This window comes from Hyperoodon ampullatus, assembly GCF_949752795.1.
Source record: "Hyperoodon ampullatus genome assembly, chromosome: 7".
Taxonomy (NCBI): Eukaryota; Metazoa; Chordata; class Mammalia; order Artiodactyla; family Ziphiidae; genus Hyperoodon; species Hyperoodon ampullatus.
Window position 1 is genome coordinate 99,895,518 of NC_136920.1, and position 20,137 is coordinate 99,915,654.

Consider the following 20,137-nt stretch of genomic DNA (forward strand, 5'->3'; position numbering starts at 1 on the left):
AGAAAGACTGTTGATGCTTTTCCAAGGACTGTACAGGGGTGTTTCAGTTCGTTATTTCTAGTGGTGTGCTGCTTGAGTGTTGCATTGGGCCCTCAGCTGTTGAAGAACAGAGGATACTGTTTCTATTACAGCTGGCGGTGAACTAGACTGCCCCTTGGACACATAGTACTAACTGAAAGACAGTTAATGGTCAAGCATCAAGTATTGAATCGGGGCTTCATTCCAGTACAATGTTAAGAATAAATTAGATTTCTTCTCGCTGGATTAACTTTGAGCTATTTCGTTTTCAGTACTCATCTGTAAGATCACTGTGTCTTCACTTGGGCCAGCCAATTGTTTAAATTGTTTAAAAGCTTACTTGTAAATAGGTTTTTTGTGTTAACTTGTCTGTGTTAACTTGTCAGTTGAAGACTTTAAGGCTGAAAAGGGTTATAAACTGATCTTGTAGCTGGAAGTTAATAAGAAAGGTTTTTCCATGATTCAGATTAATGAAGAGAAAACATTCCATACTTTATTCCCTCCGCAATTGTATTTATAATTCAGAAAATTCTAGCTTTATCTATACATTTTTTTAAGAAATCAAACCTAAAGTTTCAAATATGACATTGGTGGTATCGTTCGTTAATTACATGATTGGAAACTTAATGTCAGTGAAAAATGACACACACAAATGGCATGTGCAGTGAAGCTTAAAATAGCACATCTTCACATCCATGCAAATTCCCTGGACTCCTTATAATGACCTACTTACATACTGCTCACAGAGAGAAACCTGAGGCACTTGAAGCGTCCATTAAGGCTAGAATATTACATTTAAATGTTTTATGTATTTGTAGTTTTGCTATTTACTCATGTTTTGTCCACAAATGCCAAAAGCATTTTCCATGATTAAGCTTTTAAAAGAGCAATACATTTGGCATTTCAGAATGTGTCTGACAGTCAAGTACCTTGTTCCTTGGAGCTTGTTGGTTTTTTAAAGTAAACAATGCAAGTCTCAAGCCTGTTTACCCAAGATGCTGGTGTCTATTCTTTAAATGTATCCAGATTTACTTTCCAATTGACATATGTCTGTGTTCTTTCTGTTTCTCAAATACAGAGCTGCCAAATGCTGTTAAATCAACTGCGGGAAATCACAGGCATTCAGGACCCTTCTTTTCTTCATGAAGCTCTAAAGGTTAGTCTCAAGGCCTCTATTCAACAGGTTTTAAAACTGTTATTCAGGGCTTCCCTGGTGGCGCAGTGGTTGAGAGTCCGCCTGCCGATGCAGGGGACGCGGGTTCGTGCCCCGGTCCGGGAGGATCCCACATACTGTGGAGCAGCTGGGCCCGTGAGCCATGGCCGCTGAGCCTGCGCGTCCGGAGCCTGTGCTCTGCAATGGGAGAGGCCACAACAGTGAGAGGCCCGCGTACCGCAAAAAAAAACAAAAAAAACAAAACAAAAACTGTTGTTCATATCATAGTTATGTCAGTTCAAGCTATATTTATGCCAAAATGAAAGTGCATACGTATAGGACAGAAGTTCTGAAGGTCAAATGACCCAGTATCTTCAACATGTAAATTATAAGAGCAGGAAAATGTTGAAGAGGGGAGAGACTCACAGTGCGGGGGAAGCCTACAGAGATTTAAGGTACCTATCAACTAACTGCACTGTATGGACCTTTTGTGGATCCTGATTCGAACTACAAAGTATTTGAGTCAGGGAAATTTGAACTGGTTATTTGTGTGAGGATAGCATTATGGGTTATATTTTTTTAAAAAATACATTCTGAAATGTTCAGTGATGAAATGATAAGACACTTAGAATTTGCTTCAGAGTATCCGGGGGAGGAGAGGCAGAATAGGTAAAATAAGATCGACCAGGGCTCGGTAATTATCGAAGCTGAGTGATGGGCACATGGGGTTCAATTATACATTCCCTCTCCTGTTGTGTATGTTAGAATTTTTTCCCAAGAAAAGTTTAAAAAGTTAAAATGAAATAGAAGTATGGTCATCACGACAGAATATGATAACTGTTTGGCACCTTTACTGTAGGGGCTGACTTCATTTAGAATCTGTGTCAATCGCCAGCCTCCTTTTTGATACATCATGCCTTAGCTATTCTGTGAAATCAGGCAGCATAGTGTCCAAAGCAGTGAGATTTCATTCTTGTTTGCGTGTTGTGGGAAATCAGAGCATGGCAACTCCCTTCCTGTAACTAGGAGTTTAATAGCAGTGCTTTAAGCATAATAGACCTACTATCCTCCACTGTACTCTGTTTCCTCCTTTATACCCTAGAATTATGCCTAGACTTATTCAGTATGTCCCCAGGGTAATAAGAGTTATAACCCCCAAACTAACTTGCTGCTTATTTTAAATGCTGTGATGCTTTACTTTTGAAATTTCTATTTTTTTCCTCCCCTCAGGCCAGTAATGGTGACATCACCCAGGCAGTCAGCCTTCTCACTGATGAAAGAGTTAAAGAGCCCAGCCAGGAGACTGCTGCTACAGAACCATCTGAAGTAGCGGGCAGTGCTGCCAACAAAGAAGAATTAGCAAGTAGGTATATCCTGGCTTGGTCCCGCTCTGATCTAGCGGAGAGTAAGAGATGAGTTTACGTGAGTGTCCTTTCCATCACACCAACCCTTCGGAAATAGTAGTAATAATGGCTAATTACTAAGCCATTACTAGGCGCCAGGCACAATTCTCAATGGTTCCATTCATTCAGCACTTATTTAATGAACCCCTATTATTGCCAAGCACTCTTTTAGGCACTGGAGATGAACAAAAGAAACAGGAATTGCTGCCCTGTGAGAGATGAGGCCATTGAGGGAACAAATGGGAGGCAGATCTTGCAGAGCCTTCATAGCTGCTTGGCATTTACTCTGACTTAAGAGGACTAGCCATTGGAGAGCTTGGTGCAGAGGAATGCTGTAAACTGGTTTCCTTTGGCTAAAGATCATTCTGGCTGCTCTGCTGAGAACAGAATGTGTGGGAGGGAGTAGCGAGCACGGGGCAGAGCAGGGAGCCCAGGACGACTCAGGAAGCTATCGCAGATGAAGGCGGTGTGGGCCAGGATGCAGTGGTGGAAGGGTGACAGGTGCTTGCTCTACAGGATTTGCTTACAAAGGATCTGAGGGTTGTGGAAGAGAGAGGGGTTAAAGATGACTCCAGGTTTGTTTCCTAAGGAGCTGAAAGGATGGAGTTGCACTTAACTGACATGGGAATAATTGCAGATGGAGCAGATTTGGGGTGGAAAATGAGGAGATCGGTTTTGGCAATATTAAGTTTGAGATGCCTGTTAGACATCCAGGTGGAGTATCCAAAAGGCAGTGGAGGTCCAAGTGTGCAGTTCAAGGGAGAGATCTGGGCTGGAGTTGGATAAAACCTGGAATCATAAACCTGTAAGTGGTACTTAAAGTTATGAGAAGGGATGAGCTCTCCAAGGGAGTGGGTATAGAAAACAGAAAAGGTTCAGTGACTCAGAGGTAGATCTTCCAGTGTGGAGATGTCTGGGCGGGGGGCAGGGGAGTAGGAGGAAGACCAGGAGAGTGGTGCTCTGGAGGCCATAGAGGCTTCCAGGAGGAGGGATCTATCAGCTGCGCAAGGTGCTGTTAATGGATATTTGAGCTGTTGGCAATTTTGAGGTATTCTGAATAATGCTGCTGTGAATATTCTTGTATGTGTCTTTTGGTGCACGTAGTGACTTTTTCAATCCACATTTTTCTTTTCTAGACGCATCCATGTTGGTTGTACCTGTAGTTATTTCTTTTGACTGATGTGTAGTATTTCTTGGTCTGAATATACAACAGAATTGAAATATTTGTTGATTGACTTTGGGGTTGTTTTGAATTTTTTTGCTGTTGTAAACAAGGCTGCTGTGAGCTATTTCGATTTATGTTTCTTGTGCATGTATGCAAGAGTTTCTTCAGTGTATATGCCTAGCAGTGTAATTGGTGAGTATTAAGATGTGCTCATCTTCAACTTAGTAGCTATTATTAGTGACATTATTTTCCAAAGTGATTTTTAAAAAATATTTATTTATTTATTTGGTTGTGCCGTGTCTTAGTCGTGGCATGTAGGCTCCTTTAGTTGCGGCAGGTGGGCTCCTTAGTTGTGGCATGCGACCTCTTAGTTGCGGCATGCATGTGGGATCTATTTCCCTGGCCAGGGATCGAACCTGGGCCCCCTGCATTGGGAGTGTGGAGTCTCAACCACTGCGACACCAGGGAAGTCCCCAAAGTGATTTTTTTTACATATTTATACTCCCACTAACAGGGTTTGAGAGTAACTCTTGCTCTCAAATTTGTTAGATTGTAAAATTGTTGCCTGTCTTTTTGATATGAAATGATAATCTTGTTTTTAATTAGAATTTTTAAAAATTAAATAATGAGATTGAGCATCTTTTCCCTTTTGACCATTCATGTTTCCTCACGTGAAATTTCTTTTTGTGTCTTCTGCTGGTTTTTCTGTTTGTTTGCCTCTTTTTATTGATTCTTGATATTCTTATTGATAATGACCTTGTATTCTTGATATTAACCAATTTTTCTGCACTTGGGTGTTGCAGATATCTTCTCCTTGTTGATGACTTGTGTTTTTACACTATGGTGATGAGCTAACAAATAGCTTTCATTTATTAATCTTCTGCTATGGTTTGTGTTTTTTGTTTAAGAACTCCTATACCGTGAAGTTATAGGACATTCTGTTATATTTTCTTCTAAAATTATAATGTTTTGCTTTACACATTTATATCTTTAATTCCTCTGAAGTGGATTATCTTGGTAAGGCATAAGATAGAAACATAGTTCGATCCACCCCCCCACTTCCTTCAGCTATTCAGTTGGTCCAGGACCTTTTATTGAAAAGGCTATACTTAGCCACTGATTTAGAGTATTAGCTCTGTGTTATATCAGATTTTCATGTTTTCCATTCTATTTCATTGAGTATCTGTTTTTAGTTGTTTGGGATATATACCTAGGAGTGGAATTGCTAGGTCATATAACAATTCTGTGGTGTTTAACTTAAAAAAAAAATTCTAAAAGAGGACTCTTTTTTCATAACTACAACAATATTATCACACTTAAAAATTAATAACAATTTCTTAATCTCATCAAATACCGGTGTAGAAATGTCCCTGATTGTCTCACTAACAATATGTTTGTAATTGGTTTGTGAGAATAATGATCCACATAAAATGAAAACATTAAAGTATGTTTGAAATGTTTTTTAAGATCCCTTTTATCTATATAGTCCCCCTCTCTTTTTTTCTTGCAGTTTAATGTTTGAAGAAATAAAGTCCTTTGTTTCAGGATTTTATTTGACAGGATTTGCATGATACCACATGATTGCATTCCTGTGGTATCCTTTAATGGATTTTTATGTCCTCTGTCTTTCCTATTAATTTAGATGCTTAACTGGCATGACAAAGTCATAGGTAGTGTTGTGTGTATTTCTTCTATTTTCTTGTATCAAGAAGCAAATAATGTCTGGTCCCCGTCTTTGTGTGCTGTTAAAATTGTTAGTGTGGGCTTCCCTGGTGGCGCAGTGGTTGAGAATCTGCCTGCTAATGCAGGGGACACGGGTTCGAGCCCTGGTCTGGGAGGATCCCACATGCCATGGAGCAACTAGGCCCGTGAGCCACAACTACTGAGCCTGCGTGTCTGGAGCCTGTGCTCCGCAACAAGAGAGGCCGCGATAGTAAGAGGCCCGCGCACTGCGATGAAGAGTGGCCCCCGCTTGCCACAACTAGAGAAAGCCCTCGCACAGAAATGAAGACTCAACACAGCAAAAATAAATAAATTAATTAATAAACTCCTACCCCCAACATCTTCTTTAAAAAAAAAAAAAAAAAAAGAAAGAAAAATTGTTAGTGTGTTCAGATTGTTAGTTTGATTAATTTATCATAAAATTCCCCACATAGTATTTCCAGCCACCATTGGTGATTATTGATTAGATTCTTTATTTTATTGGATATTTCAAAATGGTAATATTTTATCTATCATTGCTTCATAATTTATTAGTTGGAATTCTTTTTTTTAAATTGTAGTTTAAAAACACATTAGGGCTTCCCTGTGGCGCAGTGGTTGAGAGTCCGCCTGCCGATGCAGGGGACGCGGGTTCGTGCCCCGGTCCGGGAGGATCCCACGTGCCGCGGAGTGGCTGGGCCCGTGAGCCATGGCCGCTGGGCCTGCGCGTCCGGAGCCTGTGCTCCGCGACGGGAGGGGCCGCAACGGTGAGAGGCCCGCGTACGGCAAAAAAATAAATAAATAAATAAATAAATAAATAAATAAAAAATAAAAACACATTAACATAAAATTTACATTTTAATCTTTAAAAAAAATTTTTTGTCATGGATATTTTTGAGGGGGGCATCAATTTTAATTAATTTATTTATTTATTTATTGGCCACGCCACATGGCATGCTGGGTCTTAGTTCCCTGAGCAGGGATTGAACCCTGCCCGCTGCAGTGGAAGCAGAGTCTTAACCACTGGACCGCTAGGGAAGTCCCACATTTTAACCATTTTTAAGTGTACAGTTCAGTAGTGTTAAGTATATTCACATTATTGTATAAAAGATCTCTAGAACTTTTTCATCTTATAAATCTGAAACTTTGTTCCCATTAAACAACCCTTTTCTCCCTCCCTGCCCCAGTAACAGCCTTCTACTTTCTGTTTCTGTGAATTTGACTACTTTAGATACCTCATATAAGTGGAATCATACAGGATTTATTTTTTTGTGACTAGCTTATTTCACCTAGCATAATGTCCTCAATGTTCATCCATGCAATGGCATGTGACAGGATTTCCTTTTTTTTTTCCTTTTCAATTTTTTTATTATGGTAAAATACACATCACATAAAAGTTACTGTCATAACCATCTTTAAGCTCAGTGGTATTATGTACATTCATGTCATTGTGCAACCATCACCACCATTCATCTCCTGAACTCTTTCTTTGTCTTGCAGGACTGAAACTCTCTACCCATTAAACAGTAACTCCCCATTACCCCGTCCCCCAGCTCCTAGCAAGCACTATTCTACTTTGTTTTCTATGATTTTGACTACTCTAAGTACCTTATATAAGTGGAATCATACAGTATTTGTTCTTTAGTGGCTGGCTTATTTCACTTAGCATAATGTCTTCAAAGTTCATTCAGATTGTAGCACATTAGAATTTCCTTCCTATTTAAGGTTGAATAATACTCCATTGTATGTATATACCAAATTTTGTTTATCCATTTATCCATCAATGGATATTTGGGTTGCTTCCACCTCTTGGCTTTTGTGAATAGTGCCATTTGAACGTGCATGTGCAAACAGCTCTTTGAGACCCTGGTTCTTCATTTTGGATATATTCCCTGAAGTGAGATTACTTGATGATATGGTAGTTCTACTTTTAATTTTTTAAAAAGTGTGGGAACCTCCACACTGTTTCCCATGGCATTTGCACTATTTTATAATCCTGCCAACAGTGCAAAAGGGTTCCAGTTTCTCCGCATCCTCGCCAATACTTGTTATTTTCTGGTTTTTGTTTTTCTGATAGCCATTCTAATGGATGTGAGGCATTATCACATAGTGGTTTTAATTTGCATTTTCTCTGATGATTAGTGACATTGAGCATGTTTTCATATGTCTGTTATCCATATTATATCATCTTTGGAGAAATGTCTCTTCAAGTCTTGTGCCCATTTTAAAATCAGATTAGTTGATTTTTTGTTGTTGTTGGGTTGTAGCAGTTCTTTGTATACTCTGGATATTAACCCTTTATCAGATACATGATTGGCAAATATTTTCTCCCATTCCCTAGGTTGCCTTTTGACTCTGTTGATTGTGTCCTTTCATGCTTTAAAGGTTTTAAGTTTGATTTAGTCCCATTTGTTGATTTTTGTTTTTGTTTGTCGGTGCTTTTGGTGTCATATCCAAGAAATCAATGTCATGAAACTTTTTTTACGTTTAACTTTTTGAAGAACTGCCAGCCTCCATTCTTCTAACTTCCACAGCAGCTGCACCATTTTACATTCCCACAGGCACTACACAGCGTTCTAACTTCTCTACATCTTCACCAACACTTGTTATTTAGCCATCCAAGTGGGTGTGAAATGATAATCTCATTGTGGTTTTGATTTGCATTTCCTTAATGGCTAATGATGTGGAGCATCTTTTCATGTGCTTATTGGCCATTTGTGTATCTTCTTTGGAGAAATGTCTAATGAAATTCTTTTCCTATTTTTAAATAGGAAATGGGCTGTTTGTCTTTTTATTATTCAGTTGCAGGAGTTTATGTATTCTGTATATAGCTTCCTTACTAGATACATGATTTGCAAAATTTTTCTTTCATTCTGTGGGTTGTCTTTTCACTATCCTGATGGTGTCCTTTGAAGCCCAAAGATTTTTATTTGATGATGTCAGATTTACCAATCTTTTCTTTCACTGCTTGTGCTTTTTTTTTTTTTTTTTTTTTTTTTTTTTTTTTTTTTTTTGTGGTACGCGGGCCTCTCACTGTTGCGGCCTCTCCCGTTGCGGAGCACAGGCTCCGGATGCGCAGGCTCAGCAGCCATGGCTCACGGGCCCAGCCGCTCCGCGGCATATGGGATCCTCCCAGACCGGGGCACGAACCCGTATCCCCTGCATCGGCAGGCGGACTCTCAACCACTGCGCCACCAGGGAGGCCCCCACTGCTTGTGCTTTGATTGTCATCTGGAAGATGCCATTGTCTAATCCAAGGTCATGAAGATATACCTGTTTACTTCTAAGAGTTTTGTAGTTTTAGCTCTTATCTTGAGGGCTTGATCCACTTTGAGTTCATTTTTGTAAATGATGTGAAGGAGGGGTTAAAAGCCACTCTTTCCCTATTGAATTGTCTTGGTACCTGTGTTGAAAATCAGTTGACTATAACTGTGAGGTTTATTCCTGGACTGTCAATTCAGTCCCACTCATTCTGTTCCATCAATCCATATGTTTGTTCTTATGCCGGTAGCACAAGGTCTTGATTTTTAGTTTTGTGTTCTTTGTGGTTTTTTTCTTTATAAATTAAGTATTTCATTGCTCATATATAGAAATTCATTCAACTTTTGTTCATTGATCTTTTATCTAACCATCTCTCTTTTTTTTTTTTACATCTTTATTGGAGTATAATTGCTTTACAATGGTGTTAACCATCTCTTATTAATTATAACTATTTTCCATAGATTATTTTGGGTTTCCCTTGTAGGTGATCATTATCTGTGAATTATGACAGATTTGTTTCTTATTTTTCAATCTTTATTATTTTTTAAAATTTATTTTATTTTGTTATACACTGCCTGGAACTTTCAGAACCATGGTGAATAAAAGCCCTCAACAACAGACATCTTTGTCTTAGTCTTGGTTTTAAAGGAAATGTATGTAACATTTCACGATTAAGTGTAAAATTTGCTGTGGGCTTTCCATGGATATTCTTTCTCAGTCTAAAAATATTCTTTTCTCTTCCTACTTGGCTTGGAGTTTTTATTCCTTAATGGAGGTTGAATGTTATAAAATACTTTTTCTGTGTCTATTGAGATGATCATTTTTTCCTTTAACTGTTAAGATAGTGGATTTTACTGGTCTATTTTCTAACATTAACTCAGTATTTCATTCCTACAGTGAATTCAGCTTGGTCTTAATATATAATCTTTTTTGGTGTGTTAGCTTTTATTCAGGCTTTTATTCAGGCTCTTTGCATCTGTGATCATGTGTGAGTTTGTCATTTTTCCTCTCTCTTACTGTTCTTGATTGGTTTGTGATATACCAAGGTGTTATGCTGACTTCATAAAATGAGTTGAGGAGTATATCCTCTGTTCTCTAAAATAGTTTGTGTGCGATTGAAAATATCCATTCTTTGAATGTTCAACTTTTAGCTGATATTTTACAATGATAAGTAAAGCGACTATTTAACCTACAGGTATGGGATATATTTCTGACTCTGTGAAGTAAGACTGCAAAAGGGGGTATTTGATTCATCGCATTTTAGCAGCTTGTTATTACTGTACTGTTAGCTAATCATAAGGTTACAGTGTAGCTGTAAGTTATTCATTTAACTCTAGCATAGAGTAATAAAGTTGTTTTTACACAGATGAGCCATTGTATTGAGAGTTAGGGAGTGTATCTAATTTTGTGAATGCTTTTACCTTTTTTCCTACAATGCAAACAGAAAGGCAATGTTTCCTGCATGTAGACTAATTAAATTTCTATTTATCTTACAGAAGTAATAGACCTTACTCATGATAACAAAGATGATCTTCAGGCCGCCATTGCTTTGAGTCTGCTGGAGTCCCCCAAAATTCAAGCTGATGGAAGAGATCTTAACAGGTTATTGATTTAATTTATAATCTTTGCTCTGCACATTAGTGTGTAGGTCAAAGGCAGTATCTCTGTGAAACAGTTCTGCCAAGCTTCTTTAATTGCACCTAAATGAAATTTGTTTTATAAGAAAATTTAAATTCACATTTGCTTACTTACTCTTTGGTTCACTTTTCAAGAAGCTAAATCTGATAAGGGTCTTATTGCAGCCTGTGGTCTTTGGGTTGAGTAGAAGCCTGCAAGGTTTTGTAGTTCACATTTGCTAGTGGGGAGAAAACCGTCTAGGGCAAATATCTGATAAATATGTATTCTCTTTATTAACTTTGAGCCTTTGTAAACTTTGAATGTTTTGTTGTTGGCTATTGAAAATGAAAGTTATCACTCAGCTCCCCTAGGACTAGGGGGATATATGTTTTGAACTGGTACTGATTTGGTGATTGTCTGGTATTGTTCACAGATATCCAGTTCCAGTGGTGGCCAGTCAGTTTCCAGACACGTTTATCCCCTCATACTGCCAAGTTGTTTCTTTCAGGGAAACATAGGGCCATGGTTTGTGTGCTAAGCAATTTCGAGGCTCTTATCTTTAGCAGAGTGTCTCTCTTGCCTCTTTCAATGTCAGGGTCTGAGATAAGGCACTATTGTTGAAATGTAAAACTTTTAATATGGTAGCCATAAATAGTCTTGAGTCTCAACTCAGTTCCATCAGGGCCCTTGTTAGTAATAATCTCTGTTATGGCAGGATTAACAACTCGATGTATAAACCTTTTCACTTATGTTGCAACCTTATAGTTATTATATAGCCAGTGGTTACCCAGTAAATAGTTTATCTGGCGTTTTGAGTTACCTGTGAAAGCTTACCTACATCCACCATATAGTATATTGTTGTTTAACTCTTTTCTTTTTTGATGTGTGATATGTTGGCACAATATAGGATGCACGAGGCAACCTCTGCAGAAACTAAACGCTCAAAGAGAAAACGCTGTGAAGTCTGGGGAGAAAATCCCAATCCCAATGACTGGAGGCGAGTTGATGGTTGGCCCGTTGGGCTGAAAAATGTTGGCAATACGTGTTGGTTTAGTGCTGTTATTCAGGTATGGTATTAAGAGACAACTGTGCCTTCTGGCAGCGATTTTGTAATTTATTAAACTGAAATGTGAGAAACATAGCTTTAAAAAAAGGGAAACAGATAAATAAAACTGGAGGGTTTTCCCTATGGCATTATTGTGTTTTGGTTGCTTTCTTGTGTTTTGGACCTAGATGCTCTTGTGTCTTAATTGGTCAGTACTGAAAACAGAATCTTCTGTGGTTGTAAATAGGTTGAGGAGGTGTTTTGGTGAATGCTGTATTACAGCAGAGCAAGAGCTAATAAGGAGAAATCAGTCTTTGGGAGGCTACCATAAATGACCAGGCAGGAAGGAAATGATGGTGGCCTGGAATAGAGAAGTGGCATAAGCCATGGAAGGGAGGAGTCAAAGCATTCACGAGGTATTTAGGAGATCAGATCTATAGGATTTGATAAGCAACCTGGTCGGGATATGTGCAGGAGGGGCTGAGAAAGACTGCAGGGTTTCTAGCTTGAGGTATCAGGTGGACGATAGTGCCATTTAACACTGGAGGAGGAATAATTTGCGTGAGTGTTAAACAGGGGATTTCAGTTAGTTTTAAACATGCTGAGTTTGAGGGTCCACGTGGAGATACCATGTAGGCAGTTATCTATGTGAATCTGTTGTTCAGTAAAAAGATCTGGGCTGCAGATGTAGTTCTGGGAACCAGTAGTATGTAGATGGTGATAAAGCCAAGCTAGAGGATGAATTCCCCTGGGGAGCGTGTTGCCTCTTAAACTTCACGTGGCTGCAGTGCAGTACCTGATCCCGCCCGGCAAGCTTCTCCTTCACAGTACTTGACACTGACCCAGCTGCTTAGCCAAAAATGGAATCCTCCGTTTCCACACATAAAATCCATGGGTTCCTTCAGCTTACTCTGTGCCTGGACTGTTTTAGCACTGCGGAAACAGCAGTGGATAAAACAAAGCCCTCACTCCCATGGAGTTTACTTGGAAAAGAGTGGGACCGACAGGAAACAAAATATATATCAGATGGCGATAAATGCTATAAAGATGAATGAATGAGAGCAAGAGGGGCTAGAAAGGGTTCAGCTAGAGAGGGAAGGGGTGCTGTTTATATAGGGGGGTTAGGTATGGCCTTTCTGCTAAGGTGGGCATCTGAGTAGAGGCCTGACTTAGGCGAGGGAATGAGCCATGTAGTTCCATGAAGAATGTTTCATATAATTATATAGAGGACACTGCAGACAGGGAACAGCAAGTACAGAGACTCAGGTCAGGAGCTGAGAAATAGGAAGAAGGCTGGAACTGAGTGACCGAGGAGGGGGAACAGACGGCTGTGAGTGCAGGGAGGTGGTGGAGGCTAGGGGGGCAGCTTGGGGTCGTGATGAAGGTTCAGGAATCATGTGAGGTGGGAAAGTATTGGAAGGCTTGGAGCAGACAAGCGCTGTGATCCTACTTCCATTTTAAGAGGCTCACTGGCCTCTGCACTGAGAATAGGATGTCGGAAGGTCCTGGGGAATGAGGGACACGAGTCAGTTCTTTCCTTTTGAGAGAGAGGGAGAGGTTGAGATTGAGACCGAGACCCTTCCCTGGATTCACTTCCCTCCTGTGAGAGATGGTGAAAGAAGCGAGCCTATGGAGGGGATGACTGAGAAGGGCTTCTGAGGGAGGACAGGACAGAGAGCAGGGCCTGTGGGGAGGGCTTCGCCTCCAACAGCAAGAGGGCAAGAGGGTAACGGGAGGACAAGGAGGAAATGATGACTGCCAATTAAAGGTGAAATAGTTCCTAGTAGTCGTTTTTTCCTCTGAAATAAGCAGCCATTTTTTGAGGCAGAGTGGAAGAGTGACAGAATCAGGTTTTAAAGGGAGTGAAAGTTTAAAACCGTTGTTGTAAACAGCGGGAAACCAGTTGGCACCAGAATACAATGGTAGGATTTCTGAAAATGTGAAGGTCTACTTGAGGTGGTAGACCTTAAATGTAGAGTGGTATCCACGTGTCCAGTTTGATCGGGACTTTTTCTCTTAGCAGTTCTCCAAAACGCTTAAGTGGAAAATTAAATTTAAGTTGGAGGATTTGCTGGGTATGATGAAAGGACAAAAGAGCAGTTTGAGGGACTTCCCTGGTGGCACAGCGCAGTGGATAAGACTCCATGATCCCAAAGCAGGGGGTCCGGGTTCAATCCCTGGTCTGGGGAACTAGATCCCACAGGCATGCTGCAACTAGGAGTTCACATACCATAACTAAGGAGGCTGCATGCTGCAACTAAGACCTGGTGCAACCAAATAAATAAATATATAAATAAATAAAAGCTAAGAGATTGTTTAAAAAAAAAAAAAGAGCAGTTTGAGAATTTAATGAAAGATGGGTAGAGACCATGGAATCAAAGCTGGGGAGAGGAAGAAATGAAGACAGGAAGGGAGGGCAGGAAAGAGGTCTGTTTGCTTGGGTTCCTGATGACGTCAAAGCACAGGTGTCCTGTGGGTCATTGAACAAACGAGCCAGAAGACAGGTTATGGTTCAAGAGGAAGTTTTTCTGAATTTGTGATCTGAGAAGCGGCCGTATTTCCGGTATTGACATATCCTGGGTATGTAGAGATGGAGTGGAGGAATAGGTCATGAGATGTGAGATGCTCAGGGAGCCGGGGGGTCCCTCAGCTGAACAAAAGTACCTGTGTTCCCTGAGAAAATGTGAATTGGACTCCTGCTGTGTGCCTAGCACTGTTCTAAGCCCTTGAGATATAGAAGTGAACCAAAGCAAGACAGAGCCTTGCCCTTAGGGATTTAGATTCTTGTGAGGCAAGACAGACAAGGAGCAATAAATAGAAAATAAATAGTTGAAATAGGAATCAATAAATAGTTGAAAAACTAACTAGTTAACTACATAGACGTTTATATAGTATGTTAAACTCTGGTCCGTGTGGTAGAAAAGAGAGCAGGGTAAGGGAGACTGGAGCTGCTGCAGGAGCGACGGGAGCAGGTTCCAACATAAACTACGGTGTTAGGATAGGCCGCGCGAGGGGATGAGATTGGAGCAGAGACCCGGACGCGGCAGGCGAGGGAGTGAGCCAGGCAGCTGTCGGGGGAGAACATTCCATGTAGAAGGGAAAGCACCAAAGAGTGGCCACAAGGTGGGAGTGAGCTTGGCGTGTTCACAGGACATCAGAGTCCCGAGTGGCTGGAATGCTGGGAGCGGAGGCAAGGATCACTGGAGGTGGGGCTGGAGAGGTAACTTGTCTTGTGCTCTGAGTGAGATGGGGAGTCATGAGGGTTCTGAGCAGAGGAGTAATGGACTCTGACTCAAGTTTTAAAAGGCTCCCTCTGGCCACTGGGAGGAGAGCAGAATGGAGGGGGCGCGGATACAAGTGGAGAGACCTTGTGAAGGGGGCCGCTGCAGTCATCACTGAGAGGCCGTGCTGCCCTGGACCAGGCTGGTAGCCATGGAAATAGAGAAGAGGTTGGAATCTTGATTTATTCCCAAGGCAGAGCTGACAGGATGTCCTGTGGATTGGGTACTGACCAAAGTCACCTAGTAAGGATGGCAGACTTGGGATAGCAGAGCTCTCACCATATGACAGTCTTCAGTGAATCAGGTGCTTTATTTTGGTTACATTAGAAAGATAGTTAGAAGGACCTGTGTGGAGAGTGGGCTGGTACAGAGGAGGTTCTAGAGGCAGGGAGACCATGTACCGTGATCCAGGTGAGCAGTGATGGGAGTTTGATTAGAGCAGGTGATAAGGACTGATAGAGAGGAGGTGGTTATGAATAAAATAGCGCCCCAGAGGCAGAGTGCCAGGGACTTCTTACTGGATGTAAATGGTTGATAAAGGGAAAGGAGTCAACGATTATTCTGAAGTTCTAAACTTTGATGCCTGGAGTAGGAGGATGTAATTAATGATACAGAGACTACAGGGGAAGAAGCAGATGTTGGAGGATCAAGTTGATATTGGTTTAGGAAATGAGTAACATTAGCTCACACTGTTGTAGTTTTTAAGAATAATAGCATCTTGGGGAAAAGCCAGATTTTGGTGACGGTGAGGAGGTGGAGTGAAGGGACTTGAGAACGTAAAGCCATTTTTCTCAAGGTAGAACAGAAGTGCTGGAACATGTTACAGGATAGTCAGCCGAGTAGGGATGAAACCAGGAGGAATGGAGATGTGCTAGGTAGACATGGGAGGTGGGAAGAGAAGAGACTGGGCTGCTTGTAGAGCTGAGCATCCCAGCCCTGGCTCCAGATAGAACTTTGGTATCACATCCTAACCTGACTTAAGTTCCCAGTCCAGGTGTACACTCCTTCTATTGGCTGGATCCCAGTAGAGCTTGTAGTGGAGTGGGGGAAGTCGGAGGCTTATAGTCCACCCAGGATGCTGCTTCAAGAGTTCCAGTCTGTGGGCTGGAGGGCTTTTCATCTGAGGATTATGTTGGGATAAGGAGTTATATCCATACAAGAGATTTTTTAAAACATTAACTTTCAAAAGATATTCATAGTTGGAAAAATGCATGATTTACAAACAGTAAAAAGGAATTCCTTTCCCTAATGCTGCCAGCCAGAGATATCTGTTAAAATTTCTTAAAATACAGTATTTAAGGCAAAGAGTGGCGAATAGTAAGCACCACTGTACTCACCACCAGCTTTAGAAAAAAATGTTCCAAATCCCTGTACTATTGAGTCCCCATTGTACCCATCGCCCGTCATACCACCCCCTTCACACAGCTACACCCACAGGTGTATGTAACCCTAAACAATGTATCATGTTGTTTTATACGATTAAACTTCTTATGAACAATATAATACTCTATCTGTCTACACCGTTTTCTCACACAGAATGTTTCCGAGATACATCTATGTTGATACATGTAGCTCCTGATCATTCATTTTTCCTGTGTAGTTGTCCTTTTATGAAAACATTGTTTCTACAGTATTATTTTAATGACTATATAATAATCTGTTATACAGATGTGCTATAGTTTATTTAATCTTTTCCTGCTAGCCATTAGGTTTTTTCTAGTTTTTTCCTAAAAAGGATTAACATTCTTTCGGCGAAATTTTTATGTGTAGCCATTATTATTTCCTTAGACATAGTAGAATTACTAGGTTGACAGTTTTACATACTTTTAAGGTAAAAACTATTTTTTTGCTGAAGTTATTTTGAAAGAAAGGCCATTAATCCATTTCTTTATTTCAGTCTCTGTTTCAATTGCCTGAATTCCGAAGACTTGTCCTCAGCTATAGCCTACCACAGAACGTACTTGAAAATTGTCCAAGTCACACGGTAAATTGGTGTCAGGGAATCTTCACTGTTGTTTAGTCCCATTCTTCCCAAAGGCCTTTTAATTTTGGTTAAAGCTGGTTACTGCGATGCTCTTTAGCTTGTGCAGCATTTGTTTTCATTTCCAAATGGCTCTTTTTCTTTCTTTGTGACAAGAAATAATGTAAAGTTAAGCAGGAATAAAATTCTAAGAAAGTGGCAGGTCACCCTGATGGCCTCAGCTTTTCTGCCTCTGGGTGGGAGATTTAGAAATCCCTGTCTGTTTGCGCCTTCTTCAGGCTCCTTTAGTCACTTGCGCTGAGGGATGCAGAGTGGATGACCTGATGCCGGGAGGCCTGGGCCTTCCTAGAAGAGCCTTTAGTCCATTCTTGCCAAAGGATATAGCCTCCTGCTAAGATCTAACCCTTCCCAGGATTTTCCTTGGTGATGCCTTTCCCAAAAGGAGGGATGGCAGCGGTTTTAGAAAATAAACACTTTTGCTTTCTGACATTACTCTCTCTCTGGCTTCTACATAGATATTCTCGAGTTTAGGGCAGTCCCCTACACAGACTTTATCAGAGTACCTATAACAGTTTGAGACCTGATTCCAGTCTAGAACTTTGGAAATATTAATTAGGGAGAGATTGTTGACCACTTTTTTCTTTATGTGTTCAAATTTTCCAAATCTGAGGTTTTAAGAGTACACATCGCTATCTTTCCTGCAGGAAAAGAGAAATATCGTGTTTATGCAGGAGCTTCAGTATTTGTTTGCTCTGATGATGGGATCAAATCGCAAGTTTGTAGACCCTTCAGCAGCCCTGGACCTCTTAAAGGGAGCATTCCGATCGCCTGAGGAGCAGCAGGTACAGGAAGCCCATAGTCCTCGTTCTTTCCCTCGACTCTGGAGTTTGCAGTGATGCCTTGTTAACTACTACTGTGATGTTGCCTTGTTTCAGCTGCGTAATAAGCTATGAACGTGACTATGCAGGACTCCGGGTGCCTGCTTTTGCCCTTTGTAATGCCTAAGGAACAAGTAAAAGAAAATGTGTGTGCATGTACATGTTGTGTGGGGGAGGCTGGCTGTTTTAAAGGAAAGAAGAAAAAATAGTAGAAAGAATAGAATTTTCCAGGGGCTGTTGAAGTAGAAAGGAGGAGATTGGAAAATATCTCAGTAAATCATGGCAGAGGGTCACCAAGAAAAGGAAAGTCTGTCCTTTATCTGCACCTTTGTCTTGGGATGGCCCAAATAGAAATCCTTTTTTTTTTTTTTTTTTTGCGGTACACGGGCCTCTCACTGCTGTGGCCTCTCCCGTTGCGGAGCACAGACTCCGGACACACAGGCTCAGCGGCCATGGCTCACGGGCCTAGCCGCTCCGCGGCATGTGGGATCTTCCCGGACCAGGGCACGAACCTGTGTCCCCTGCATCAGCAGGCGGACTCTCAACTTCTGCGCCACCAGGGAAGCCCAGAAATCCTATTTTTAAAACAATCTAAACCTGAGTTCAGTAGCTTTTCTGAGCAGTCTTTCTCTTCTAGACTCTAGTACGTTCCTTTCCCTACCTCCTATTCAGATCAAAGCTATCACTATTAGAGCAGCTTCTTCTTCATAAAATTACTTTTTTTCTCTATTTGTCTAAAGGTCCTGCAGTTCTACAAAATTCTCAAAACATTTCATAAATGTTTCCTTTCTCCATTCAGATCTCATATTGTTCTAGAGGACTTCAGTCTGTCCTTTGGACCTCTTTTTAAAGGCCTAACTGGAAGATTTTGTTTGTTAGTTTGTTACAAATAAATGTGGCTGGAAGGGGTAGTGTTCCCATTTCCTCCTAATCAGAAATCGCCCAATGGGTCTTGTGTGTTGTCTGCAGCAGCTGCATTCCAATGTTCCTTGTATCTTCACGATACTTGGACCTGAAAAAGAAATCCTTTGTAGTAATAGAATCTTAATCATTGGTGGGATAAGGGCAAATTTTCATTTCCCTAAGTATACTGTTGGGTCTAACTCATGCAATTTGTGCATCTGTTACAGCAAGATGTGAGTGAATTCACACACAAGCTCCTGGATTGGCTAGAGGACGCATTCCAGCTAGCTGTTAATGTTAAGTGAGTGTTGAGGATTTGTTTGTACATCCTTCCTACTCACAGCGGGCCAGTGGGAGTTACGATTTGGGGGGAAATTATTCTTCTCAAGCAGAAATTGCTGATTTTTACCAAACCCTGTGGGGTAACCACTCATATTTGTCATTGCTTATCCCCCTTGCCTTTGGTTTTCCCCCTGTAGATAATCATATTAACCTGTAATGTTTTTTCTAAAAGGGTCATAGCTATTAACTTTTTAAAAGTCATCACCTGTGCTGTAAAAGTATTGAAAGATACAAATCAATCCTTGATGTGAGAATGGAGGTATAATATGAATACATTGAATTTAATTATTTCAGTCACTGACAGAAGTAAAATTCAAAGCAAAGAACATAAATAGCCCTTGCCAAATACAGATGCAGAGATACTTGCTTCCTAAGTTTTTTTTTTTAAACTCATAAAACAGCTTTCCAAATAGCATCTTATGTAGTTAATTTAAGATAGGCTTATGGAAATAAGCTGTTTTCATTCCATCTCTATTGTGCCACCAGGAAAACATCTTCATATTCATTTGGAAAACTGCACAAGAGCGTTCATTCTTACTTTTATATGACTTCTATACCTTATATATTTCTGTCACTGGATATAGATGTATATATTGACTGTACACACACACATGTATTTGCATGTATGACTCCCCTCTTAGACTTTCAGTTCTGTAAGGCCAGGGATCATGCCAGTATTGCCTTTGTGTCTCCAGAATTTGATACAGTGCTGGGTATATACTTGTTTAATGAGGGTTTTTTTTGTTTTTTTAATTTTCTTTAACATCTTTATTGGAGTATAATTGCTTTACAATGGTGTGTTAGTTTCTGCTTTATAACAAAGTGAATCAGCTATACATATACATTTATCCCCATATCTCCTCCCTCTTGCATCTCCCTCCCTCCCACCCTCCCTATCGCACCCCTCTAGGTGGTCACAAAGCACCGAGCTGATCTCCCTGTGCTATGCGGCTGCTTCCCACTAGCTATCTATTTTGGTAGTATATATAAGTCCATGCCACTCTGTCACTTTGTCCCAGCTTACCCTTCCCCCCCGCCGTGTCCTCAAGTCCATTCTCTACATCTGCATCTTTATTCTTGTCCTGCCCCTAGGTTCTTCATAACCATTTTATTTTTTTCTTTAGATTCCATATATAATGTGTTACCATACGGTATTTGTTTTTCTCTTTCTGACTTGCTTCACTCTATATGACAGACTCTAGGTCCATCTACCTCACTACAAATAACTCAATTTCATTTCTTTTTATGGGTGAGTAATATTCCATTGTATATATGTGCCACATCTTCTCTATCCATTCATCTGTCGATGGACACTTAGGTTGCTTCCATGTCCTGGCTATTCAATAAGTTTTTGAACTGAACTAATCCGTTACTTATTTTAGAGCATAC

At 40.6% G+C, this 20,137-nt stretch overlaps 1 protein-coding gene across 1 annotated transcript in view; it reads left to right on the plus strand.

Moving 5' to 3' along the window:
• The window catches only part of USP28 (ubiquitin specific peptidase 28), a gene marked incomplete at its 5' end in the record, with an annotated part of 57,759 nt that overhangs the window by 12,180 nt on the left and 25,442 nt on the right, over positions 1–20,137 (plus strand). Inside the window, 7 exon segments of the mRNA XM_079709008.1 lie at positions 1,097–1,174; positions 2,402–2,534; positions 10,198–10,303; positions 11,226–11,385; positions 16,542–16,628; positions 17,330–17,467; positions 18,634–18,707. Coding sequence (XP_079565134.1) covers positions 1,097–1,174; positions 2,402–2,534; positions 10,198–10,303; positions 11,226–11,385; positions 16,542–16,628; positions 17,330–17,467; positions 18,634–18,707 — 776 coding nt within the window.